Here is a 22226-nt window from a genome sequence, read left to right on the forward strand (position 1 = left end):
AAATGCCTTCTTATATTATGAACCTGAGTTTTGATGAGCGTGTGGATTACTGAATGTTTGTTACTCTTTTAAACGGATTTGGAAGACAATAATAATTAGCTTAGGTACCTACAGGTACTTTTTATTACTATTTATTTAAGTAAAATAGTCTCAAATATTTTAGAGTACTAAGTATATCCAGAATTTTATTTCCAAATATCCAGCCCTATCGGCAATCATCCCACTGACTTTCTATTTATATTTTCACTCACTGTATGAATGACAAGTTTTTGAACATCAAAATATTTCCCCAATTTATAGGCTGCCTATATCGGGAACCAATTAGAGTTAGAGGCTCTGCTGGTGTTCGTAGTAACTGCAAACTGGCTATTCCTGAAATAGTGACCACAAATGCCTAAGTTATGATATAAGTTGTATATAAGTATAAAAGTTGTTCTGAGTAATGCTCAATTATATTTGGCTGAGACTGTAAAACTTTGGGAAAGATCTTCTCAATAATAAAATCACTACATAGGTGTGTGACTTTATTAATAAAACAATAGCTATGTATCACTGGTTTTACCTATCTAAGTGTGCATAAAATTAGTTTAAAATGGCAAAGATCTATAACTTAATAAAAACCTTGTAGTAAGTTCAGCATTATTACAGAAAATAGACAAGATCGTAGAACATCGATCACACAAAGTTCCAAGTGAAGCCGAGCGTATTCACGATGCATGTAAGTATCACAAGCGACGCGATAAAAGTGATTTATGCTACTTACGGACGACCGATAAAAGTTTGTAAGCCTATACTCGGTAAAGCGGGATTTGCTTAACTCGCGAGTTCAAGGGTAATAACGAAACTTGCATAAATCATAGCTCACTTCAGTTAATAATACAACTTATTATGGAACAAGTGTGAAAGTGTAAAGCGCTTACCTTTGATGTACGGCTAGACTCTTTAATTTGCAGCGATTTGTGATCTCTCAATAATAAGCTTAAATTCTATGTAAGTATTTGACCCTGTATCTTCATTTAAAATTATCTAGAAGGTGGTTTGTAATACACAAACTTGCATTATACAAAGATAATTTCGCAACACATTTTGAGCTATAATTATTAACACAATTTTGGCCAAATTGCCTAGAAAAGCGGGATCAATTTGTATCCTTCTTCACCGGTACTGAAATACCCCGTGAGGCCCTATTTCCTCCCTTTATTTCGAGAATTAACATAAACATAACGTTACGAATTCGACTCTAAAATTAAATTTCTAAAAATAAGTAATGCTGGTAATTCCCTCGAGATATCAGAAGAATCTAACCATGGTTCAAGAATTCTTTAAAGTAACTGGTAACAAGACTTCAGCGTATTTTCCATGGTATCCATAAAATTAAAACAACAGACTATATAATTCGCTATCGCACTCTAGCACCGTGTATTTACCAAAGAGGAAAGTGATAGAGAGTTTGTTCTCTCTGTACCTAAGCTTATTATAAATGCCGGTGTTAAAGTTTACAGCCCCGTATAGAAGACTGGCAAATGAAAACGTTCGTAAACGTAAACAGTAAAATTACATGAGTTTTATTTATCTGAAGTTAATTATTTTACTCGATAATTATTTTACTTGATTCATCCATGTTTGTTGAGAACAAAGTCAGTAAATGTCAGAAAGTTTAAACAAAAACTTTGATAGCCAAAATACGAATAATTCATACATAGATAATTTCAATAACATCGTGATGTAACCATCAATCATCGTGTTTGAAAATATGTAAGATATAAATAAATAACTCTCTTTGACGCGACAACGTCTTATAAATCGATGGAGCCGGCTGCACGCACGAAAAAACATGACTCATGCGGCGTTACCTCGCTCTGAGGCGTTACCTCGCTCTGAGGCGTTCCGTTTAAGGCTTGAAGTGCAAGCGAGAGCACGCAGCGACCGACAAAGAGGCACAATCGGCAGCTACTCATGTTGTCACGTTCAACTATCGTCAGTGACACGACTTTACAGACAATGGTTTTTTAAGATTTTACTTTGGCTGCACTACAGCATCTTCACAAATAATGACAACAAATCTGAGAAAAAGTTTTGGAACCTGGCAATTTTCTTCTACCATTACTTACTTAAGTTGAAAAAATCTTCGATCTTCTTCGATGACAGTAAACAGGTATTACTTGATTACCTCGAATTTAAGCAAAAAATATATTGTAATTATATGGAAATACTTCGTAATTATTTACTCAAAATTTCAAAGGATCCTGAATGTTTTATACTGTGCCTACCAATAAGATCCAAAGAAAGGTATTATAATAGAGTCCGCTATTTATATTTACATGTATCTTTTAATATTTTTCCTTATTGACTCTAATAAAAAGGCCGGATCCGAGGAATCTTTTTAGGAATATGAAGGTACTTATATTGATGGCCAGCTTGTTAGCTCTTTAGTTAGAAAAAACAATTGACAACATCTACAAGTAGGTCCTACTTCGAAACTATAGGCATAGACTAAAGAACTACGTTCGTACTTACGAGTGGGTTCCAGTACTTCCAGTCTTGTTGCCATATTTGTTTTGCCATTACCTAAAGTCAACATTCCATAGGTTCTTTATATTACCTACTTTATGATAGAAAATCCTGCCCAATATTAAATAGAGTCTGTTTGTTACGATGTCACAGTAAAACGGCTAGAGCATTTGAAACCAAATTCTTCAGGAATCTTCGGGATGCTGTCAGTCTAAGAACATATTAACGTTACTTTGGGGAAATGATGATTGAATTAAATCAAAAATTATCTTCTCTAAACTGTTAAATGAGTCAGTCAACTTGCGAAAATCATTGATTCAATGCGTCCTTTGAACGGATTATGAAAGATTTGATAGGTAATCTTCATCTTACTTTTAAGTAAGAACAAAGCATCTAAAATAATAAGGTAGACAGGTACCTACTTAGACAATGAACTTCTTGCTTTATTTTTATTAACAGCTGTTTCTTCTAACGACCGCTTCAGTGCTCAGCCAACATGTACATGACTAGTTTTCTCGTGAAATATTGGTAAGCAGTGTTTTCCATACCAAACAGCGTGGTTCGCGAGAAAGGAAACCTAAGGTCATCGCACCCTTTATTCTAAGTTTAAACACGAGTGCTAGTCACGCGCATTGTACGGCGTACGACACTGTTTACGTAGGTACTTTTTATGCGGCTAGGCGAATTATCGATCATTCGCGTTGACAATGACCCTTCAAGGCCTCGTTACCGATGTACTACATCTATATTGCATAAAATGCGAGCCCGTAATTCTGTGAAACATATTGCGAAACTTCAAGTTTTTAAGTCTACGAATATTTTTTTGCGAATCTATCATAATCATCTCACGTTAGTTGAGAAATTCAAATAGTTTCAGTCTGTAGATAAATATCTCAAATTCTAGGCAAATAGACATTTATAAGAAAGAGTTCTGTTTAATTTTAAAAACAAAAGTAATAATTCTCAGGCGTTGATACCTATGTCTAGGCTCTATTTAACTAGCAAACTTTTAAAAAGTGTGCTTTAAGACTTACAAATCTTAGTTGAGAAGAACTAATATTTCATACATCGCATCGGCATGCATAGGTATCACGAATTATGTTGAATATATAAATACCTAATCTAAAATATCACAACAATAGGTATAATTTAACGAACAAACATTCATCAATTACATTTATTCTGATCACTGAAATTAAATATGCACTCGTATGTGGGAGTGTTTATATGTTTTATAGAGGTATTATATTATTGGTAACTAAATATTTCATTTGTTTTACAGGCAATGGCGTCCAGCTGAAGTAGTCCATTAACTTTTAAGCCTCAGAAGCCCAAAAGTAAATGGGAACATAACTAACATTTAGACATAAGTAGGCAGGCACTGACACACAGTGATCAGAGAGAGACATGGAGTCTTAAAATATCAAGTGTAAAAGACTTCAACGAATTAGGTACATTAACGTGTAGCTTGCAATAATTACTTAATTTTTCGTTCATGAACAATAGAAAAAAATGCTGTCCTATTAACCCTGTTGATGATCCAAATAACTTACCTACCCATCAAACAGTTATCTCAGTCCAATCAATTCAGGTATTATCTAAAACTTGGATCGGTTCGGAAACGTCCCATCTGCTGTACTTATCCTAGCTGCGCCCTTTCAACTCCAACCCTTAGGAAAACTAATTGAGGAGCGCTCTGACAAACATTTATATAACTGAGGGTTTCGTTAAACAATCGTTCAGATTAATGATTATAATTAACACGGATCAATTTGTTTTATTGCGGAATATGTGATAGTTATATGTATAATGAATTTAAATTGAAGGATCTTCAATGCACACCTTTTCCAATGATTTAGTTCTGAAGAATAAATTAAGTATGTATATAGATTGCTACATTTATACGACCCAATAAATCCACAGCAATCTAAATTTGCATCCAGAAAAATACTAGCATATTTCATAGCCATCAACGTACACTAAAAACATCCATCAACCTCTTAAAAATTCAACATACTCGTAGCTTAATACAAAGAGTGCAGAATTTAAACCGTCCACAAATCTAATCTTTTATACCTACACGTGGGTTTGGCTTGTGATTTCAAACTACCCACGTGCCAGAGACGCTTGGCTCAGTTGGGCGCCATTTCTGTTCCATGCAAATGCATTTCCAGTGCGGCAGTGCCTTACCACTGCTGTTTTCCGAAACGTTATTACAGAGCTGATTGACTCACTTGCTGATTCACATATGGAATAAGTCAATTTAAGCTCCCTTCTATCTATTGAAACCATTTTGAACCTTACATCAAGGCCATTACATTTACAATTGAAATCTGATAACTTTTGGTCATAAATCAATCGGACAATTTCGAGGTCTCCAAATTGAAATTTAGGGATAAACCTATGAATAGGCACGTCATGTTTAAATTAAATCTGGGGCTTCACACATCTGATCTAGATGGTTTATAAATGAAAGGAATAATAACGAAAATCTGAATCGAAATTCACGAGCATCTCCAAGGGAATGTCTAGTTCAAATAAAAAATGGCACTTATCGTGTATAGGCACTAAATATTTCATGTGCACTGAATTGTTTACGAGGCGAACAGGACAGCAATTAATATTTTTATAGATGGCCGCCGTCGGAGCGACGTCCGCTCATCAATATTAAACTCCACTCCAGATTGATCTTCTTTATGTTTATCATTATCTACCAATCGCAATTAAGCCTACTGAAATTTTCCTTAATTACCATTTTTTTCTTAAAGTTTTGCGACAAAAAATCTTTTTTATGTGAAAATATGTAACGATGATACCGTCACGCATGTAACTACCTGTAGCATGTGTTTTCGTGTGTTGCTTTATCTGCAAGTTTTATCCACCTAATGCTTGTAAACTAATCCTGTCGACGCCTCCCACCATCAAGATGTAGGTCGTGATTCAATCCCACATTAAACGAAGAGCTTTTAGAGCAACATACAAGTAAAAGATACGTCTAACCTTCGGACATTTGAAAATACGACTTCTTTCAAGCGAAGCGGAAATTCTGAAGCTACATCCTATACGAGGTAGATGGTATGTCATGTTCATGCTTCAGCAGAATTCCACAGGTTTCCATAAGCTAACTATTTCCTGCATTTACCTCAAATGTCAGCTGAATGTGCTGTGAAAATGTTTTAACAACTTTTGCAAGCATGCTATGCTAGCTATCTTGTTGGGTATAAGTAGCTGGTATAAAAAAGGTCGTTTAATAAAAAACACTCGTAGCAAAATTTATGCGAAAAAGTTTCGTAAAATGCACCTTATCCTCGATACGGTTACGAAACAAAACCAACTGTTAATTTCAAATCGGAAGTTTAATATTTCGTTTTAATTTTTCTGCAAGCAATCTCGTCTCGTGATACGAGGATCTATTGTTTAAAATCATAACAACGCAGCGTAAACAACTCATGTTCTCACATCCTTTTTTTCGGTCGGTCGGTAAATATTTTTTTTTATTAAAAAAGGTTACATGTGCAAGCTAAGAACTCTATGAGACTATGGTTATAACTATGTCATCTTGACAAGTAAATGTTCAGTAAAAAACCTAAAAACAGAGAAAACGGACCAAATCAAAATGTAAAAGCAAATTAAACCAATTAACATACCTACCTACAACAAAACAATACCAGCCACCGGTAATCTATAAGGTAATTAAAAAGAGATCATTTTTGTTAGTAACAGAATCTAGTAAAAAAATCTTATATTCTGTCATTGGGAAATTCCATTCTATGGATCCACATGATGCCGTTGTTTTAACAATCATGGCTATCTGGAAATCCTTTCTAAGGATTGTAATATTTAATAGTTATTAAAACATACTTATTTCACTATTGTGAATGAATACGACATATTAGACAGTTAAAACCTCTGTAGGTGTGCCTCTACCAGTCTCAAAAAAAAAAAAACATGTGAAAATAGAGGAATTTTCTTATTCACAATGATTGACTTAGATTTCGCGTCAGTAATTTGTTATTCATGAAATCCGTCTTCCCACGTAAAACCTGGATTTTTTCAGTTGAAACGCCTAAAAGTTTATCTAATCTCTCATTTTACAGCTAAGACTGTTAGAGCAGATATGCTTCAAGCATTTTAACTTAATGAAAATTGTCTACATTATCATGAGTATGATGATGAAATTATTCCTAAGTGAACGGAGGCTTCGCTTTATTGTACTCCGTGTAATACTAAGTCTTTTAACGCGCCGGGTAGTCGACGAGACCCTAATTTAAGTGGTCTAGTGTACCATAATATAAATGAGTCCTTTTAAAATGCAACGTTGTTTAGCTGTGAAATATTTTGTAGGTACTTTTTGAAGTTCATCTATGTTGCTGTAGGTATCTTGCATCCCTTCTTTGTGGTAATCTTTTGCACATAGTCCTACCCGAGGTTCTTGTTATTAATACCCTTATTTTGGTGAGATTGACACTCAGGAGCTTATTAACAGATTATGTGCTAATTATCAAAATGGATCTGTATTAACTTTGAACATGACGTGTAATGTAGTCCGTCAATACAGCGTGGCCCAATAAAACCGTGACGCGTGACGATGTGTGGAGGACAAATTAACATTTTAATTGTGAGCGCCATGTGGCTGCCGGTACAAGTAGTGTCGCGACTACCCTCCGGAAAATCACTGTTAGCGGCTGACATCCAATCGTGCGTGTGACGTGCACTTAATGGGTTATTATAATTTTCGTCGACCCACTATCAGATAGGCTAAATTGGACGCACGTCAGTGCTGCCGCGTCCACCTAACCCTAGCTAAAATGACAACGCAATTTACAGTTTATTAACATACATACAATTTTTATTGCTTAGTGAATTAGAAACTTGTCCATTTAGGGTTTTTATATAGGTGCCTACCTATGTTAAATCAATCATCGTCTAGGTATCTTCTTCTTCCTCCTGCCCTGTTCCCAATTTTACTTGGGGTCTGCGCAATATTATGTCATTCTCTTCCATTTTCCCCTGTCACTCGTCATATGACATGAATAGGAAGGGAGTGAGTGTCAGACTCACTCCCTTCCTATTCATGTCATCTTTCAGGCAATCCATCCATCTTTTTTTAGGTCTTCTTCCTCTTCCTCTCCATCCAACCACATTCATACTTAGCACACACATTGTTGCATGCGTATCATGGGATCCTCATTACATGCCCATACCATGACAATGTTCTACTTCTCATCTTTTCTGTAGCTCGCGCTACTTTCAGACTTCCTCTAATGTAATTATTCCTCACTTTATCCATTCTTGTAACAACACCACACATCCATCTCAGCATCTAGGTATATTATGGTATGGAAATGAGGAATAGAAGAAGGCTTTGAACTCACTACCTTTTTGATTTTTATGTGCTGTCCTTTAAATTCATAACATTTTTAATTCATATTTTTCAGCCACGGAAAACTACAATTCAACAAAAACAATCACTAGCACAATGTCCGCAAAATCCCGAGGCAAGAGCAACTTCAAGGTCACTCTCGACACGGCGGCTCTATCGAGATACCATCAGAGTTTCAGTCTACTGGTATACACGGCACTTACGTTCTTCGTGGTGCTGCTTATATACGTTGCTACAAAGGACTGGAAAGGCTACACGTGTCCAGAAGAAGTGGATCTTGGAGCAGTTCAAGTGCCCTCCCATACTTGTCGGCGCAAACACACTCATTTTCGTAGACACTGAACATATGTATTTGTAAGCTTTTAATAAAAAATACCGCACATCATATTTACGTTTTATTTGATGTTGACTCGAAGAGATGTATACGCCGACCACAAAAATAAGAAATTGGAATAAGGGCAATGCACAAATTTTGAGTAAACTTCTCAAATGTCTGACCAAAGTGCCGGCTAAGATTAATTTTGGATGAGAAATCAAAAATATTATTATTTTCTGCAATAAGTTTAACTTCAATACATAGGTACATGGGATAAAATAAAGTTGCTTTCTCTGTCCCTATTCCCTGTTTGCTCAAATCTTTAAAACTATGCAAAGATTTTTGATGCGGTTTTTTTTAATAGATAGAGTGTATGATTGAAGAGGAAGGTTCATATGTGTATTTACTATCACTGATACTAAAGGAAGACCGTGACGGATAGCAAAATATATGGTTTTATGCACTGCGCCCATAAAAAAATATTTTTATTTCCTAAATTGCAACAACAAGTGAGTACCTGCCTAAATACAATAGCGAGAATGCGAAGAAAGTCCACTTTGGTGCATGGGCAGGGTGGAAAGTGGAAAATCCCTCGGTTTAAAGATGAAAAAGAACCATTCGTTAAGAAAGGTAAGCAGATAAGTATAATTCAACTAAGTATTAAAGTTAGCCACTCTAGTCGTCCACACTTATTTCTTCATCCGCTTCCTTTAAATCTTGTTTAACAAGGTTCAAGTCTGCAAAACAAGCCACTTTGTCGCGTTGTACACTGGTCGATGAGAATCCGAATAGTTGGCCATTCTGCAGCAGGAGATCCCCAGCCCGCACGGGACAGCGTGCTACGTCCTTCACACATATCGTACTATTCGGATTCACATGTTTATTTATACGTCTACTTGCGATGTTTTTGCCAGCTAAGTTGGCATACTGTAGAGATAACATTCTTCCAACTGCGATAGGTCGTCCGAGAATATGAACTTTTGCGGCCCAGTTCAAGTTTTTGCCGATCGTTATCACTTCTGAACAAAACTCTATACTTTCGTAACTAGATAAGAGTACCAGCCTTTTGGAAATTACGCCGTCGTGGAGTACTGACTCTATGACGTCAACGGAAAATCCCTTTTTGCAGCGAGGGCTGCAAAAGAAAAACTGTCAGGTAATGCATGATTTTACCAGTCAGGCAGTAAGCAGTGAGATGTATCTCACTTATAATTGTGTATACTCACTTCGATATGCTTCCGAGAATCATTCGTATAGGTCCAGACTTAGCGCAGACTCCGTTGGTGATGACTGTGGAGGGGCTCACTACAGCACCCAAACACAACAGATGTTGAGTAGCTACAGAATGAATTCTCGCCACGAAGGGATACTCATCCATCCTGACACGGAGGCACGATAGTTCATTAGAGTTGTTATATCTTTTGACAAACTTGAAACCTTTATAGTGCATTATAAAACTATTAAACACGAGAGCCATTGTTACAACAAATATGGAAATTAACAAAATTAAGATGCCAGCTTTGCTTTTCTTAGATCTGTCGTCCCATGGAGTATTAACAAAATTAAAACGATACTCTAAATTTTCCTGTTGAATATTGCTTTCGATAATTTTGTTGTCATCTGTACGATTTTCCATCGTAAATAATTTCGTAAGTAGGATTATCAGTAGATATATGTAATATAGAAAAGATCTTCGTAATCTAGTTGGTTTCATTTTCAACCGACTTCCAAAAAAGAGGGAGATTTACAATTCGACTGTATATTGTTATTTATATACTTTTTTTAATCATGTAAATGGGTTATAAAGGTCATGGGACACATGAACGGCACGTTTTCTAAATAAAAACATCCTTAAAGGTAAGCGTCCACAGGCCCGCATGGCACGTATCGGACTTATCGCATTATAGCATAGCTATGTATCTCAGTCGTCCATACAATGCGGATCAGTGGACGCCGTTGTATGAATTCTTATACAAAGGTAAAATCCGTTACGTGCGAATTGCGATGCGTCCGATACTTGCGATGCGTGCCTGTGGACGCTTACCTTTAGGCCGCTGACTGGCTTATGGTTGCCTGTGGGTGTGCCTTTTTAGCCTGTGGTTGTAAATGTCAAGTGTGTCAAGTCAACTTTGACAATGACATATTATTATGATCTATGTGATGGCAGTGTTCCAGGTTCCAGTTCTAATTTCTAATTTATTTAGCTAGCTAGCATTAATATTTATTTTCGTCCCTGTCGTGCTAATTTAAATTCACGTTTGGCTTTAGCGACAACAAAAGATTTCATGTCGCAAATCTAAAGATTCAACACATATAAGTTTCAACACATTTATGTTTGAGTTTAAGTTGCTCTGATATAAAAACAAACTATGAATGATTGTTGTATTTTGTGTAACTATTAAGATTTCATAGTCACAATGCCTACGGTAATATTAATGGATGTTTCGCTATCAATGTCGCGGCCTGTAGCGACTTCTGACACTACAGAGACTCATACCCGGCACACGATAGGAACAGCGGCTGTGAACACGTTTTTGGATTATTTAGGCAATCATGCCAAACTGGAATATGTGGCATTGGTCACATTCTCATCTGTGTACGAAGGTATACTTGTCAACTCATATAAAAAACTTGTTAGCAACTTATTAGCAACACCAAGTGTAGCATGCACAGAGATAAAGTATGTCTTGTGGTACCAAAGAGGTCCAAATCGATATGTTATTAATTTAAACTTATATAATTTTTTTAGTGGCTGTTCCTTTTACTCGAGACTTTGATAGTATACGCAGCAAGCTGTTATCATTGGAAGAAGGAGATAAAACCTGTATAGACACTGCCTTCCTTGGTGTGAACCAGTTGGTACTCAATGAGTGGGGAGGATGCCAAACACCTGTGCAGATTATACTGGTATAACATGACACTCATTATTTTCAACCATGTAATCTTTTTAGCAAAAACTTGTCTAAGAACCAATAGGATGGTACTGGGTATAAATAATATTCATGTATTAAAAAATTACAGATAACAGATGGTAGCAGTGGGGTTGGGGCAATTGGCAGAAACCGGATGGTGCAAGCTCTGCCTTTGCCCCCTACTTATCCAGCAAAAATACATGTTTTACCTATTGCCTCCCCTCATGACCCATGCCTGCAACATGGTAAGTCAAATAAACAAAATACATACAACATTCTGAAAGAAGTAATAATGCAACAATAATAATTAAAATTACAAAATTAACATATTTGACTCAATTTGATTTGACCTTCTTACAAAAACCTTTTTACTTTGTTTCAGCAATGCCACTCTACCAGAAAATAGTGGATCTAGCCAATAACACTACTAGTAACTCTAATGGGAATATGTCTCGGGGCTCCATTTACTGTCCTGACCAACTTACCGTCCCTGGAGTAAGTATAACCTTAATAGAAACGAAATAAGAATTCTCATGAAACTATTTAATCAGATCAAGATTCTATTTTATGTCTCTATGTTTTTTCTAGTTAAATAAATAAGTACATACTAGCAAAAACAGGAGATTTTTTCTATGAAATGCTTTGTATGACATTTTTGTAAGTCCCTAAGATGTCATTATAAACGGATTCAACTGTATTTTGTACTGGCCAGTGATCTAAAAATATATTTACAGGTAATAACAGCGATGACGCGCCTTTGTGAACAACACTACCAAGAGTTTTGGTGTACTCTCAAATGTGGCCAACTAGAAGCCCGTGTTCAACTGTTCCCAGCTCCACAAACTGTCACTCTTGAAGAATTGGCTGCTACGTACACCTTGGCCAATCAAATACATGTTATTGGGTTTCTACAGCAACAAGAACTTAGTAAGTTTTCTTCTTCAAATTCTTCACTAAATAACTTTAAAAAAAATATAGATTGCACTGGATATTTATTTATTTATTTAGCCTTTTGGGCTGGGTGAGAGAACTGTTCCTTAGATCGTGTTAACAGTATGTTGTAGTTATAAAATGTCTCTCAGCTCAGTATGCCTGTTGGCAAAGGCCTCCTCCAGTAGCTTCCATTGGTTCCGATCTTGAGCAACTCTCCTCCATTTCGAACCCGCAGTAAGTTTGAGTTCATCCTCCCAGCGCATCTGTTGTCGTCCTCTATGTCTTTTGCCATCTCTAGGATACCACTGCGTTATAATTTGGCTCCACTTTTCTTGTCTGGATCTCAACAGATGTCCGGTCCATCTCCATTTTTGTTGGTCTATTCTTTCCAGGATGTCGGTTAATTTGGTTTTTGCTCTTAATTGGATATTGCTGACTCTATCTTGCCTTCTTACTCCTAGCATGCTTCGTTCCATAGCTCTTTGACATTTTTCTAATTTGTCTCTATGGTGTTTTGTAAGGGACCATGTTTCGCAGCCGTAGGAGATGCGTGTATCCTGCACTGGATATAGACAATACTTTAATAAAATACATTTGTTCTCAGGTACTCCAATAGCCATAAGCAAACACTTGATAATACCGCAGGCCCAAGCATGTGCCAATTCAGCACCCAGGGAAAATTATGGCTCTAAAACTCCTACCAAGGTATGTTATTGTAATCTACATAACTCAATAAAATCATCTTTTCTCTTGTTAATTGTATATAATTGCAGGAAGGATCAAGCACAGACGGTTCAGCTACAGAAGAGGATATGTCAGACCCCAGCAAAGTTCCCAATTTTTGTGTCCTACTCCATGGAGCCCTCAAAGTAAGTGAAAAGAGAAAAGTTTTGAATTAGTTCAGAAATCGTCACATTTGCCAACTGCAAGTCGACTATGTAGGTAGATGAGTAGTCAATATTTTTAAAACATAAAAAATTTACATACTCTCCATTTTTGGAATAGTAACAAATTTAATTAATTTAATTTTTTTACGACGAAACGCCCAAGTGATATTATTTATTTCATTTAAGTTTGTGTTATAACAATATTAACAATTCGCTAGGTGGAAAATATGGCGGCGGTGGTACTCCTGGGCGCCGACTGGTGGGGCACGCTGACGGCGTCGTGCGAAGCGTCTCGCGGCCGCCGCTCCTGCTTGCTGCTCAGCGTGATGAAGCCCGGGGCTTCGGCCGCGCCCTGGCTCGGGGCACTCGACCAACTTGGACCAGCAGAAGAAGGAACTACACCTGGTAACATTCACACCTTATACAGCCAGAATATCTTGATTTGGATTGATAACTTTTGAATTTGGGAAACTAGCCTCACACTTATCAGTCTTTTCAACAAACAACTGACAAAATTGAAATACTAAAATATGGTTGCAAATCAGATGTCTGAACTTTGTCCAGCAGCAGACGTCTTCATGCTGGAACGACGTCGACATCAGTGGGAATTGAATACTCCGTAAAAATCTGAATCCCTGATGAGAAGGAGTTATTCTAATGTAACTTCGTACTTTCTGAGTTCAGATTAAGAATTAAGACATTCTAGCTGCATGAGGCTTGCATAACCTTTATAATAGTATTATTATTGGTGTTATGTCACAAAAATCGCAATCCCTTGTTTTAATTTTCAGCGGAAACATTCCCGATACGTTCATGGCGTTCCTACAGTAGTGGGGGATCGGCGTGCGCGTGGGCACGACCTCATGCTCTGCTGGCCGACGTACAGAAAGTGCTGCGACATGCTAGGAAACTGCCAGACAAGACGCAACATCTTTTTAAGGTACCTATTTTTGGAATGCATGAATTTTCTGTAAGGCAAGTCATCCATCATCCTCCAAGCCTTTTCCCAACTATGTTGAGGTTGGCTTCAAGTCTAATCGGATTCAGCTGAGTACCAGTGTTACCTAGGCAACTCAATACCCCTTGGTTAGACTGGTGTCAGACTAACTGGCTTCTGACTACCAAGGACTGTCAAGGAAGTTCAATGACAGAATTTCTGTAAGGAAAGTATGTCATTTAAAATAAATAGGTATTCTGACTTATTTGTCGTGTTTCAGGAACTGAACAGACTGCGTCGAGCAGCTATTTCCCTTGGCTTTTCTGAACTACTGACAGCGATCGGTAACGCTTTGGAGCGCGAATGCACTGCGTTGCCGCCAACAGCGCCGTCAGAATGCGCTCTACAACTCGCTCACGCCGCAAACGCCCTGCGAGACCCGAGAACAGCCCTAGATATCAAACACACATTAACGCCACTAGGCCCCAATTATAATGTTCCTATGACCCATTAGGATAACCTGGTGCTTCAATATTGGTACAAACCGGATACAGGAACTCAAAACCGCAACATAAATGAGATTGATATTATAGTTCACATTTTGTAAAAGGAATACAAGTTTACTACATGGTAGTGATAGCCCGGTATATCATGAATTGAATAAGATGTTTAGTTTTAAGTATACATAATTTGGAAATAATAAAGTATTTTAAGGTAACGATAACCATTTCTTTTTCTTTCACTTATTTTAGATTTCCACAAAATTATTTTTTGAAGTGTAAGTTTTTAAATCCAAACACTAGACATAAATGTTTGACCTTCGAGCAGGCATTCGAATTTTAGAATTTATTAAAAGACGTTCGACTGACTTTGCTACACTTAAGCATTAACAATGAGCATTAATGCATTAAAATAATATTTAAAAAATATTTGGTATATAAGAAAGACGAAATAAAAACGAAAAAATATGTCGCTATTTTTCAAATATTTTTAAATTTGAAACAGCGTCACGCAAATTAACGCGATATTAAAAAAGTAGATTGATTTGACGAGAGTAAACAAATGTTTGGATCGAAACAAAACACACGCCAATGACGTCACGCACAAAATGAAAGGGATAGATTGATATGTAAGAAAGAGAAGAAATATATAATGAAACAAAAGACACGTCAATGACGTCCATAGATATAATATTACTAAACAAGATTGCGCACGCTCAAAATATATATTTACGAAAATGAACTCTATTCTAACGCAATAAGGTACTAAATTGGTTGCATAATACACAGAGGCAAATCCGAGCCGAGAGGGATAGTTCGAACGGAGGCTGTTTGTCTCTTTCTAACACCTTGCCAGCATAAAAAAATGTTGTGATCAAAAGTTTTGTCTTCCCAAAAAACAATTGAATCACTTATATTTTTATCTTATTTTAACAAATTGTAAGTCAACAAATTAATAACAATCGCATTAATTTATTCGTATTTATTATTAAAACATAAACAACATACATTTTTATTTTCCTTTTTTTTATTTTCTAGCGGTAACCCTGAACATTCTTGGCGCGTAATCAGCATTTAAAATTTTGTTTATATTTTTTTGTATCAAATTAATTTAAACTATTAAAATGGTGAAAAGTGTTGCGTTTCTACTTGCAAAAGTGAATCCTATGGTGGTTGCAATATATCGTTCCACAGGTTAGCTAATAGTAACATTTTCGTAAACCAAACAACTAGGGTGCCCATGAATTCTTGTAACGAGTCAAAATATGGGTGATGGATTTTAAAACTGTTGTACTATTGTTATAGCTTCCCAAAAAATGAAGAAAGGCGACATAAATGGCTCAGCAGTCTATATATGAAGTAGAAATACAAAAAAAACAGTCTTCACTTCGAATCTTCCTGCTTTTATACTGCTAATTTCCGCTAATTATTAAAAGCCTTTATTAGTATCTTAAGGTCACAAACTGCGTAAGTTAAAACTTCAATACTAATCTGTGTTTAATAATCTTAGCAAATTCGGATTTGTCTCACATAGCTTAATCTCATAGTCACCCTATTAGAAAGGGACAGACATCCTCCGTACTAACTGTTTCACTCGGCTCGTTTTTTGGGTTTATATGCGCAGTCCTGTTTACTAATATTATGTCTATGATGACGTCACGCACGAAATGAGAGGGATAGATTTATAAGTAAGACAGAGATAAACAGATATTGATAACAATTGGAAAGACATAATTCCAGTTTATTTTGAAACGAAACTAATTCTAATTTTGAAGACTGCCTCTGGTATGATCATGATTTAGAATTTTGATTTATTTTAGTAGGTAACTAATGAGCTGGTCCTCGAGGTCGATATCGTAGTACACCTCACAGCGTGAGGCGCGGGTTGTGGCTTGTGACTTCCTTGTCCCTTCCTTGTGTGCAAAAAGCGCTTAAGAATGTGTTATCCCGCGATTTTTTGCATTACAAATGCATGAAAAATGAATGAAAACCGTAAAAAAAGAAAATCCATTACGTATGGTATATAAAGTAATTTAATTCATAATTTATCAACACTGCACATTTATGACGTTCTCAAAAATAGTCGCAATTGGCGGGGATCGATTTCACAACCGATTGCCAAACCTATCTATCATCATCCCTGCCTTTTCACTATCCCAATGCGTGCTGCGGCTGCGGCCTCTTTTCATACATGAACTAATAAGTCGTGGCCTAGTCGGTAAAGAATCAACCTAAATCCTAGAATTAATAATGTTGGAGTGTGGGTGGTTCCACTATTGTATACTTTTAGCATTCTAGTCTGAATCTCAGATTTATGTCAACGCAACGGTATGAATCCGGAGATCGTGTTTATTTTTGAACGAAATTGTTAGTCTAAGAAAAATCTGTCAGTTGATTGTCAAAACACGATTCTTGATAGGGAAATGGAAATGGCGAATTTATTCATATTGAAGTAAATAAATAACAAAAGGAAAATGATGAAATGTGGGAAATATACGTTTTCATGAATTAAAGTGCGAGCACTATTCTTTCCTTGTATTTCTAAAAGTCTCGGAAAAGTAATACATAGCACAATAACGAAGAAAATGACTTTAAAGTTGATAATTTTAATATGTTTCGCGGTATTACCGTTTATATTTTCATTAGAAGGAGAGTTTGTGTTCGACGATTCTGAAGCGATAGTGAAGAACAAGGACGTTACTTCGGAGTCATGGACAGATGTATTCTTCAATGACTTTTGGGGTACAAACATTCAATCGAATTTAAGCCACAAGTCTTACCGGCCCCTTACTGTATTATCTTACAGGTAAGAATTTCAGCAATAACCAATGAAAACACGATATTTTCTTGCCACTCATTGATTGTTTCTTAATGATTTTCAGACTCAATTACGTGTTAAGTGGTGGAACTTTATCAGCTTATCATTTTAAGATCACAAACCTGTTTTCCCACGTTGTATGCTGTTTATTAGTATGGGAAGTCTTTCAAACTATTCTATCACCTGAGAAAAAACCTATATCTAGTCAAGATGAAACAGCTCACCAACAATTGAGCATCCAGCCCAGTAGAAGTAAGAAATTGTGGAAAGACACAGCATATTTAGCTACATTGCTGTTTGCTGTTCACCCGGTCCATGTGGAGGCAGTATGTGGCGTAGTAGGACGGGCTGACCTCTTGGCAGCAGAAACATTCTTTCAAGCATTCCTTTGTTATTATAAGTCAACAACTAGTCATAAATATAAACATTTCTATTTATTTACCACAGTCCTCTTGGCGGGCATTGCCATGTTGTTTAAAGAAAATGGTGTCACGGTATTGGTAAGTGATCTGCACAATAACTAAAAATATATTGTATTGAGAAATTTCATGTTTTCAATTTAAATTATTTTTCAGGGTTTCTGTTTAGTTTATGAATTAACAATTATGTTTTGGAAAAAGAGAAATGAAAATAGAAGCACTTCAATGTTGAGGCTGGATCATGTGCACCACAGCATAGAGTCTGTATTCAGGATAATCTGCCTCTCTGTGGGCATAGCCGCACTGCTCTATGCCAGGTGGTTAGTGATGGGACGTACTAGACCTGAGTTCAAACCAACAGACAATCCGGCTGCATTTTCTTACAGTCCTTTTACCAAGGTACTTTAAGACTAACTGCTTGATGCAACTGGTCTGGAAGCTGACCCCGACATAGTTGGGAAAAGGCTTGGGAGATGATGCCTGAATGAGGGTTTTGTAAAATGGCGTCCACGAGGTGGCAGCACCGAGTCGTCAGGTCCAGATAACTGTCAAAGTGCTTATCTTTACTATGAATAGTGAACGATTTTAGTGTTTTTTTTATTTTATAATTAAAGCACTGCATTATTGTTTTACTATTGCGGTTGAGTAAATAAAAAAAACTAAATCATATTGTGTTAAAAAAATTTTCAACAAGCTTTTCCTTAGTACCAGTGACTTTTGCACCCTCTCTCTTAGCTCAATTTTTAGTTCGGAAACCTTATTCTGACCGTAGTCCATAATAAAATCAATAACACTTCCAATATAACAGAATTTCAATAAACAATAAGTTCGGCACCTACAATTCCATACTATTTGACAGCAGTTTGGACCAGACGCATACGTGGCGCCACCCGGTGGCAGAAAAAATTTCAAAAACCCTCATTGGTGTTGCATGGAAAAATTTTGTTTTTCTAGTTTTTTGTTTCCTTATTGGTCATATAGATTTAAGAAACTTCTGATAATTTTTAAAGCAAAATGTTAATTTGAATTGTAAGAACTTTCTCAGTAAAACAAAGACGTCAAGAATTAATTTCATGTTCTTCACTCATGTTATCTTGTGTAAAATAATTATAAAAAAACCATTCACTTTAAAACTGTAACTTTCACATAATTATTTGTCTATTGCCAGGTAGCCACATTTAACTTCATATATTTTCTGAATCTCCTGTTATTGATCTGGCCTCAATGGCTTTGCTACGATTGGTCAATGGGATGCGTTCCACTGATAGAGAGGGTCGTAGATAGCAGAATAATCTTTATATACGCTATGCATCTGTACGGCCTTTTTCTACTGGAGTCTGTTTGGTCGGGAAGAAAGAAAACTGACAGGTAAGAATGATTTAGAATAAAATTCATGTGTATGTACTTGTTTTTTTTTTAAGTTCATTTACAAAAACTTATTTCTTCAAAAAACTTAAGTGATAGTAAAATTCAAAGTCGTTTTTTGTTATTTTTGATAGCCATATTGAGGATTACCACTCACCCCTGGTATAATCAACGGCAGGGATATTGAGCCCTGACCTTCACCTGCGCAGAAGCGATTTATTGGTTTATTGCCTTATGTTTACAGTGCGCAAAGCGATTCCCACTATTCCGCGGAGAGCTCAATATCCATGCCGATAACTATATGATCAGTAAAAAAGTCTAAATTAATTTATACTTTTTGTAGTAGATTTGGTACGTACCCATAGACTGTAGACTTAATAATTATTTTTCAGGGCAGTAGTCCTGGCAGTATCACTAATAGTCATACCATTTCTGCCAGCCTCAAATTTATTTTTCCCAGTGGGATTTGTAATAGCTGAGAGGATTTTATACATATCATCAGCTGGATACTGTCTGTTGATAGCTATTGGATTTAATAGGCTGTTGTTCCGGAGAACAAAGGTAGTTCGAAGTGTAAGTCTTGTTTTACAATGAACTTTTTACTGCAATTTCTTCACAGGAAGTACTTCCAATGTCTAGTAGCCAACAGAAGTAGTGTCACAGAGTGAATACAATAGCAGCAACACAACACTTAATTTTTTGTAATTAATTTAATGCATGTATTCATTTGTTTTTTTTTTATATAAAATAAATAATGTCTTCAAGTCTTTTACTTTATTATTAATTGCAGATTGGTATGTTCATGTTCATATTTCTATTGATAATATACGCTACGCGGAGCTGGCATCGCTCGCAGGACTGGCAGACCGAACACGGCTTGTTCGTCAGTGGGCTTTCCGTATGCCCACTAAACGCTAAAGTGCACTACAATGTAGCAAAGGCTGCGGACGCAAACAATCAAGTAGATTGGGCATTATATGAATATAAAGAGGCTATAAGGTACATCAGAAAGCCGTTAATGTTAATAATTTAACTAAGTATGCGTTTAATGAACTTTCCATTATTTTTGCAGACTGTACCCAAAATATTACCAAGCCATGAACAATTTGGCCAATTTACTTAAAAATCTAAAAAAATACGAAGAAGCTGAAATGTATTTAAGATCAGCTGTGACACACAGGTAAAATTGTATCTATAAATCTTACTTAAATTGCTTATAATCATAATTCTAATTTACGGCTTTTTAAAGGGAGGATTTCCCAGCAGCGTGGATGAACTTAGGGATACTCTTGGCGACTACTCGTCGTTTCGGAGAATCTGAAGTAGCTTATAAAAGAGCAATAAGTTACCGGCACAAATATCCTGACTGCTATTATAATTTGGGTAACTTGGTATGTCTAGCAATTAGCAATTTCAGGCATTAAGCTTTTTAGAAACAATATCGACTGAATGCTGTAATTTATCTGTTCTAATGATGGCGCCTTACGTTCGTTGTTATATGATTGTTTTTCTTTTAGTATCTTGAGATGAGTAAAACTGAAGATGCCATAAGAAGTTGGTTCCAAGCTATCAATCTAAACCCCAAGCATGTGCTAGCGTGGACTAATTTAATGGCTCTAATGGATAATACTGGTAACGCCATAAAATGGTTTAATTATACGCTCAGGTAAAATAATCATAAGCACTATTCACTAATTACTTTTTTTCAAATTACAGGACAAATAGACAGAGCTTTGAAAGTCATACCGAAAGTTCTCAAGGAACTTCCAGATGCGCCGTCAATCAATTTCGCAATAGCCAACATGTACGGCAAAATAAACAGATATGAAGAGGCGGAGGCATACTTTCTTAGGGCAATCCAACTATTCGCAATTGACGTTAAAGCCATACATTACGCGAATCTTGGTAAGTAACAAATATGCTTATTGCTCATGTTATCTCAGTACTACCCTAAAACACACTAGTCTACACTCTTTCTCCGAAAAGAAACTTCGAAATCGAACGAAATTGGACGAAGTTTCGGTAGTCATCCTACTCTATTTCAGTTGTATAATCGTTATCAAATAAAAACCTACTGACAGATCTCGCTGTTGTGATTTTAGGTGTTCTATACCATCGATGGAAGAAATACGCTGCAGCGGAAGAAATGTACAAGAATGCCTTGAAAGTCGATCCATCATTCAAGACTGCCCGTAGAAACCTTGAGAATTTACAGAAACATTTAAATAAATAGATCTGAAATAATGTTATATTGTATAACTTCTTATGTAGGAATACTATCTAAATTAAATTATTTGTAGGTACCTAACATGTTATTTTACTTGAAAAAAAAAGCAATGCTGAACTATAATTGCCTATTATCAGTGGTGTAGCTACGTGGGGGCCGGGCGGGCGCTGCCACTAGCCCCTGCTTGGGTCTGATTCTGCTAAGTTAATAATGTCAAAATTGAATCGCAACAGCAGTTTCACCCTAACACTAATCGTATTCGCGAACTAATTGTTTGTGATTGGTCTGCCATCCGGAAGTTTGCTCTACAATCATATTGCAATGGTAAATAATTTGCAGATAATAAGATTTATTGTTGAATCACAGAAATTGATAAAAACGTTTATTAAAAAAAAAAAACAGCAGGGGCCCGATTCTCCTAATTTTACTTAAGCGACATACGATTCACGTTCGACTCGGTTCGACTGAGATCCAATCCCGACTCGATTACGATTGAAGCGTATGTGGCATTCCGCAATTTTTTTTTTAATAAACGTTTTTATCCTTTTCTGTCATTCAATAATGAATCATTTGTCTGCAAATGATTTACGATTGCAATATGATTGTAGAGCAAACTACCGTATAGACCAAAATCACCAAAATAGCAGACCAATCGCAAACCAATCGAATGTCGTTGGAATACGATTGGTCTTATATTAGTAGCAGAATGCCCGATATGGTTAAAACTGCTATTGCGATCATATTGCAATTCGATTTTGACATTATTAACTTAGGAGAATTGTAAAAGAAATGTAAATATCCGTTAGTCAAACTAAAGGGCTATCTTCAATAAATGTTACTATGACTATTTCGGGATCAAATGTTTGCAGGGGATTCCCGGATTACAGTAGAAATATAATTTGCGAATTTTAATTTAGACTAGTTATGGAAGCGTCGAGATTAAGGAACCGATCCCTAATCAATAAAATAATAACGGGCCCTTTAGAAGCACAAACAATTTTGGTGCCTCTCAGTCTAT

At 36.3% G+C, this 22226-nt stretch overlaps 3 protein-coding genes and 1 long non-coding RNA gene across 6 annotated transcripts; 3 read left to right on the plus strand and 1 right to left on the minus strand.

Annotated features, from left to right (window-relative positions):
- Positions 1 to 6046: 6046 nt before the first annotated feature.
- Positions 6047 to 8279, plus strand: LOC110370026 (uncharacterized). The gene is made up of 2 exons (XR_002429225.3): positions 6047 to 6200; positions 7950 to 8279. It is a non-coding gene; the product is annotated as an uncharacterized LOC110370026 (long non-coding RNA).
- A 268-nt stretch (positions 8280 to 8547) lies between these two features.
- On the minus strand, positions 8548 to 9874 carry LOC110370144 (uncharacterized). Its single transcript, XM_021325879.3, has 2 exons — positions 9437 to 9874; positions 8548 to 9345 (listed from the first exon to the last, which is right to left on the minus strand). The coding sequence occupies exons 1-2, from the start codon at positions 9844 to 9846 to the stop codon at positions 8886 to 8888; spliced, it is 870 nt and encodes a 289-aa protein (XP_021181554.2). The 5' UTR covers positions 9847 to 9874; the 3' UTR covers positions 8548 to 8885.
- A 483-nt stretch (positions 9875 to 10357) lies between these two features.
- On the plus strand, positions 10358 to 14603 carry LOC110370401 (integrator complex subunit 14). 2 transcript variants are annotated; one of them, XM_049842062.2, is made up of 10 exons: positions 10360 to 10814; positions 10960 to 11117; positions 11232 to 11367; positions 11505 to 11617; positions 11857 to 12049; positions 12660 to 12760; positions 12829 to 12924; positions 13161 to 13347; positions 13734 to 13882; positions 14160 to 14603. In XM_049842062.2, the coding sequence occupies exons 1-10, from the start codon at positions 10628 to 10630 to the stop codon at positions 14391 to 14393; spliced, it is 1554 nt and encodes a 517-aa protein (XP_049698019.1). In that variant the 5' UTR covers positions 10360 to 10627; the 3' UTR covers positions 14394 to 14603. The 2 variants fall into 2 exon arrangements, with proteins under 2 accessions (XP_049698020.2, XP_049698019.1); XM_049842063.2 differs by lacking the exon at positions 10960 to 11117 and having other exon boundaries at positions 10358 to 10814.
- Positions 14604 to 16743: 2140 nt separating this feature from the next.
- LOC110370294 (protein O-mannosyl-transferase TMTC4) lies at positions 16744 to 21289 on the plus strand. Of its 2 annotated transcripts, none has more exons than XM_049842064.2 (11): positions 16744 to 17185; positions 17262 to 17697; positions 17773 to 18015; positions 18785 to 18984; positions 19374 to 19542; positions 19772 to 19980; positions 20054 to 20161; positions 20231 to 20372; positions 20499 to 20613; positions 20698 to 20886; positions 21084 to 21289. In XM_049842064.2, the coding sequence occupies exons 1-11, from the start codon at positions 16965 to 16967 to the stop codon at positions 21212 to 21214; spliced, it is 2163 nt and encodes a 720-aa protein (XP_049698021.2). In that variant the 5' UTR covers positions 16744 to 16964; the 3' UTR covers positions 21215 to 21289. The 2 variants fall into 2 exon arrangements, with proteins under 2 accessions (XP_049698021.2, XP_021181718.3); XM_021326043.3 differs by having other exon boundaries at positions 16745 to 17185; positions 19374 to 19554.
- The last annotated feature ends 937 nt before the right edge of the window (positions 21290 to 22226 follow it).

Source organism: Helicoverpa armigera, chromosome 5 (assembly GCF_030705265.1).
Source record: "Helicoverpa armigera isolate CAAS_96S chromosome 5, ASM3070526v1, whole genome shotgun sequence".
NCBI lineage: Eukaryota > Metazoa > Arthropoda > Insecta > Lepidoptera > Noctuidae > Helicoverpa > Helicoverpa armigera.

Bases quoted from the DNA above. Each gene is read 5' to 3' on its own strand.
- LOC110370144 (XM_021325879.3), bottom strand. From the start codon at position 9,846: ATGGAAAATCGTACAGATGACAACAAAATTATCGAAAGCAATATTCAA. The intron at 9,346-9,436 runs GTGAGTATACAC...TTTCTTTTGCAG, and splicing joins ATTCTCGGAAGCATATCGAA to CCCTCGCTGCAAAAAGGGAT.
- LOC110370401 (XM_049842062.2), top strand. From the start codon at position 10,628: ATGCCTACGGTAATATTAATGGATGTTTCGCTATCAATGTCGCGGCCT. The intron at 11,118-11,231 runs GTATAACATGAC...AAAAAATTACAG, and splicing joins CACCTGTGCAGATTATACTG to ATAACAGATGGTAGCAGTGG. The intron at 12,050-12,659 runs GTAAGTTTTCTT...ATTTGTTCTCAG, and splicing joins TCTACAGCAACAAGAACTTA to GTACTCCAATAGCCATAAGC.
- LOC110370294 (XM_021326043.3), top strand. From the start codon at position 16,965: ATGACTTTAAAGTTGATAATTTTAATATGTTTCGCGGTATTACCGTTT. The intron at 19,555-19,771 runs GTAAGTCTTGTT...TATTAATTGCAG, and splicing joins GAACAAAGGTAGTTCGAAGT to ATTGGTATGTTCATGTTCAT. The intron at 20,887-21,083 runs GTAAGTAACAAA...TTGTGATTTTAG, and splicing joins CATACATTACGCGAATCTTG to GTGTTCTATACCATCGATGG.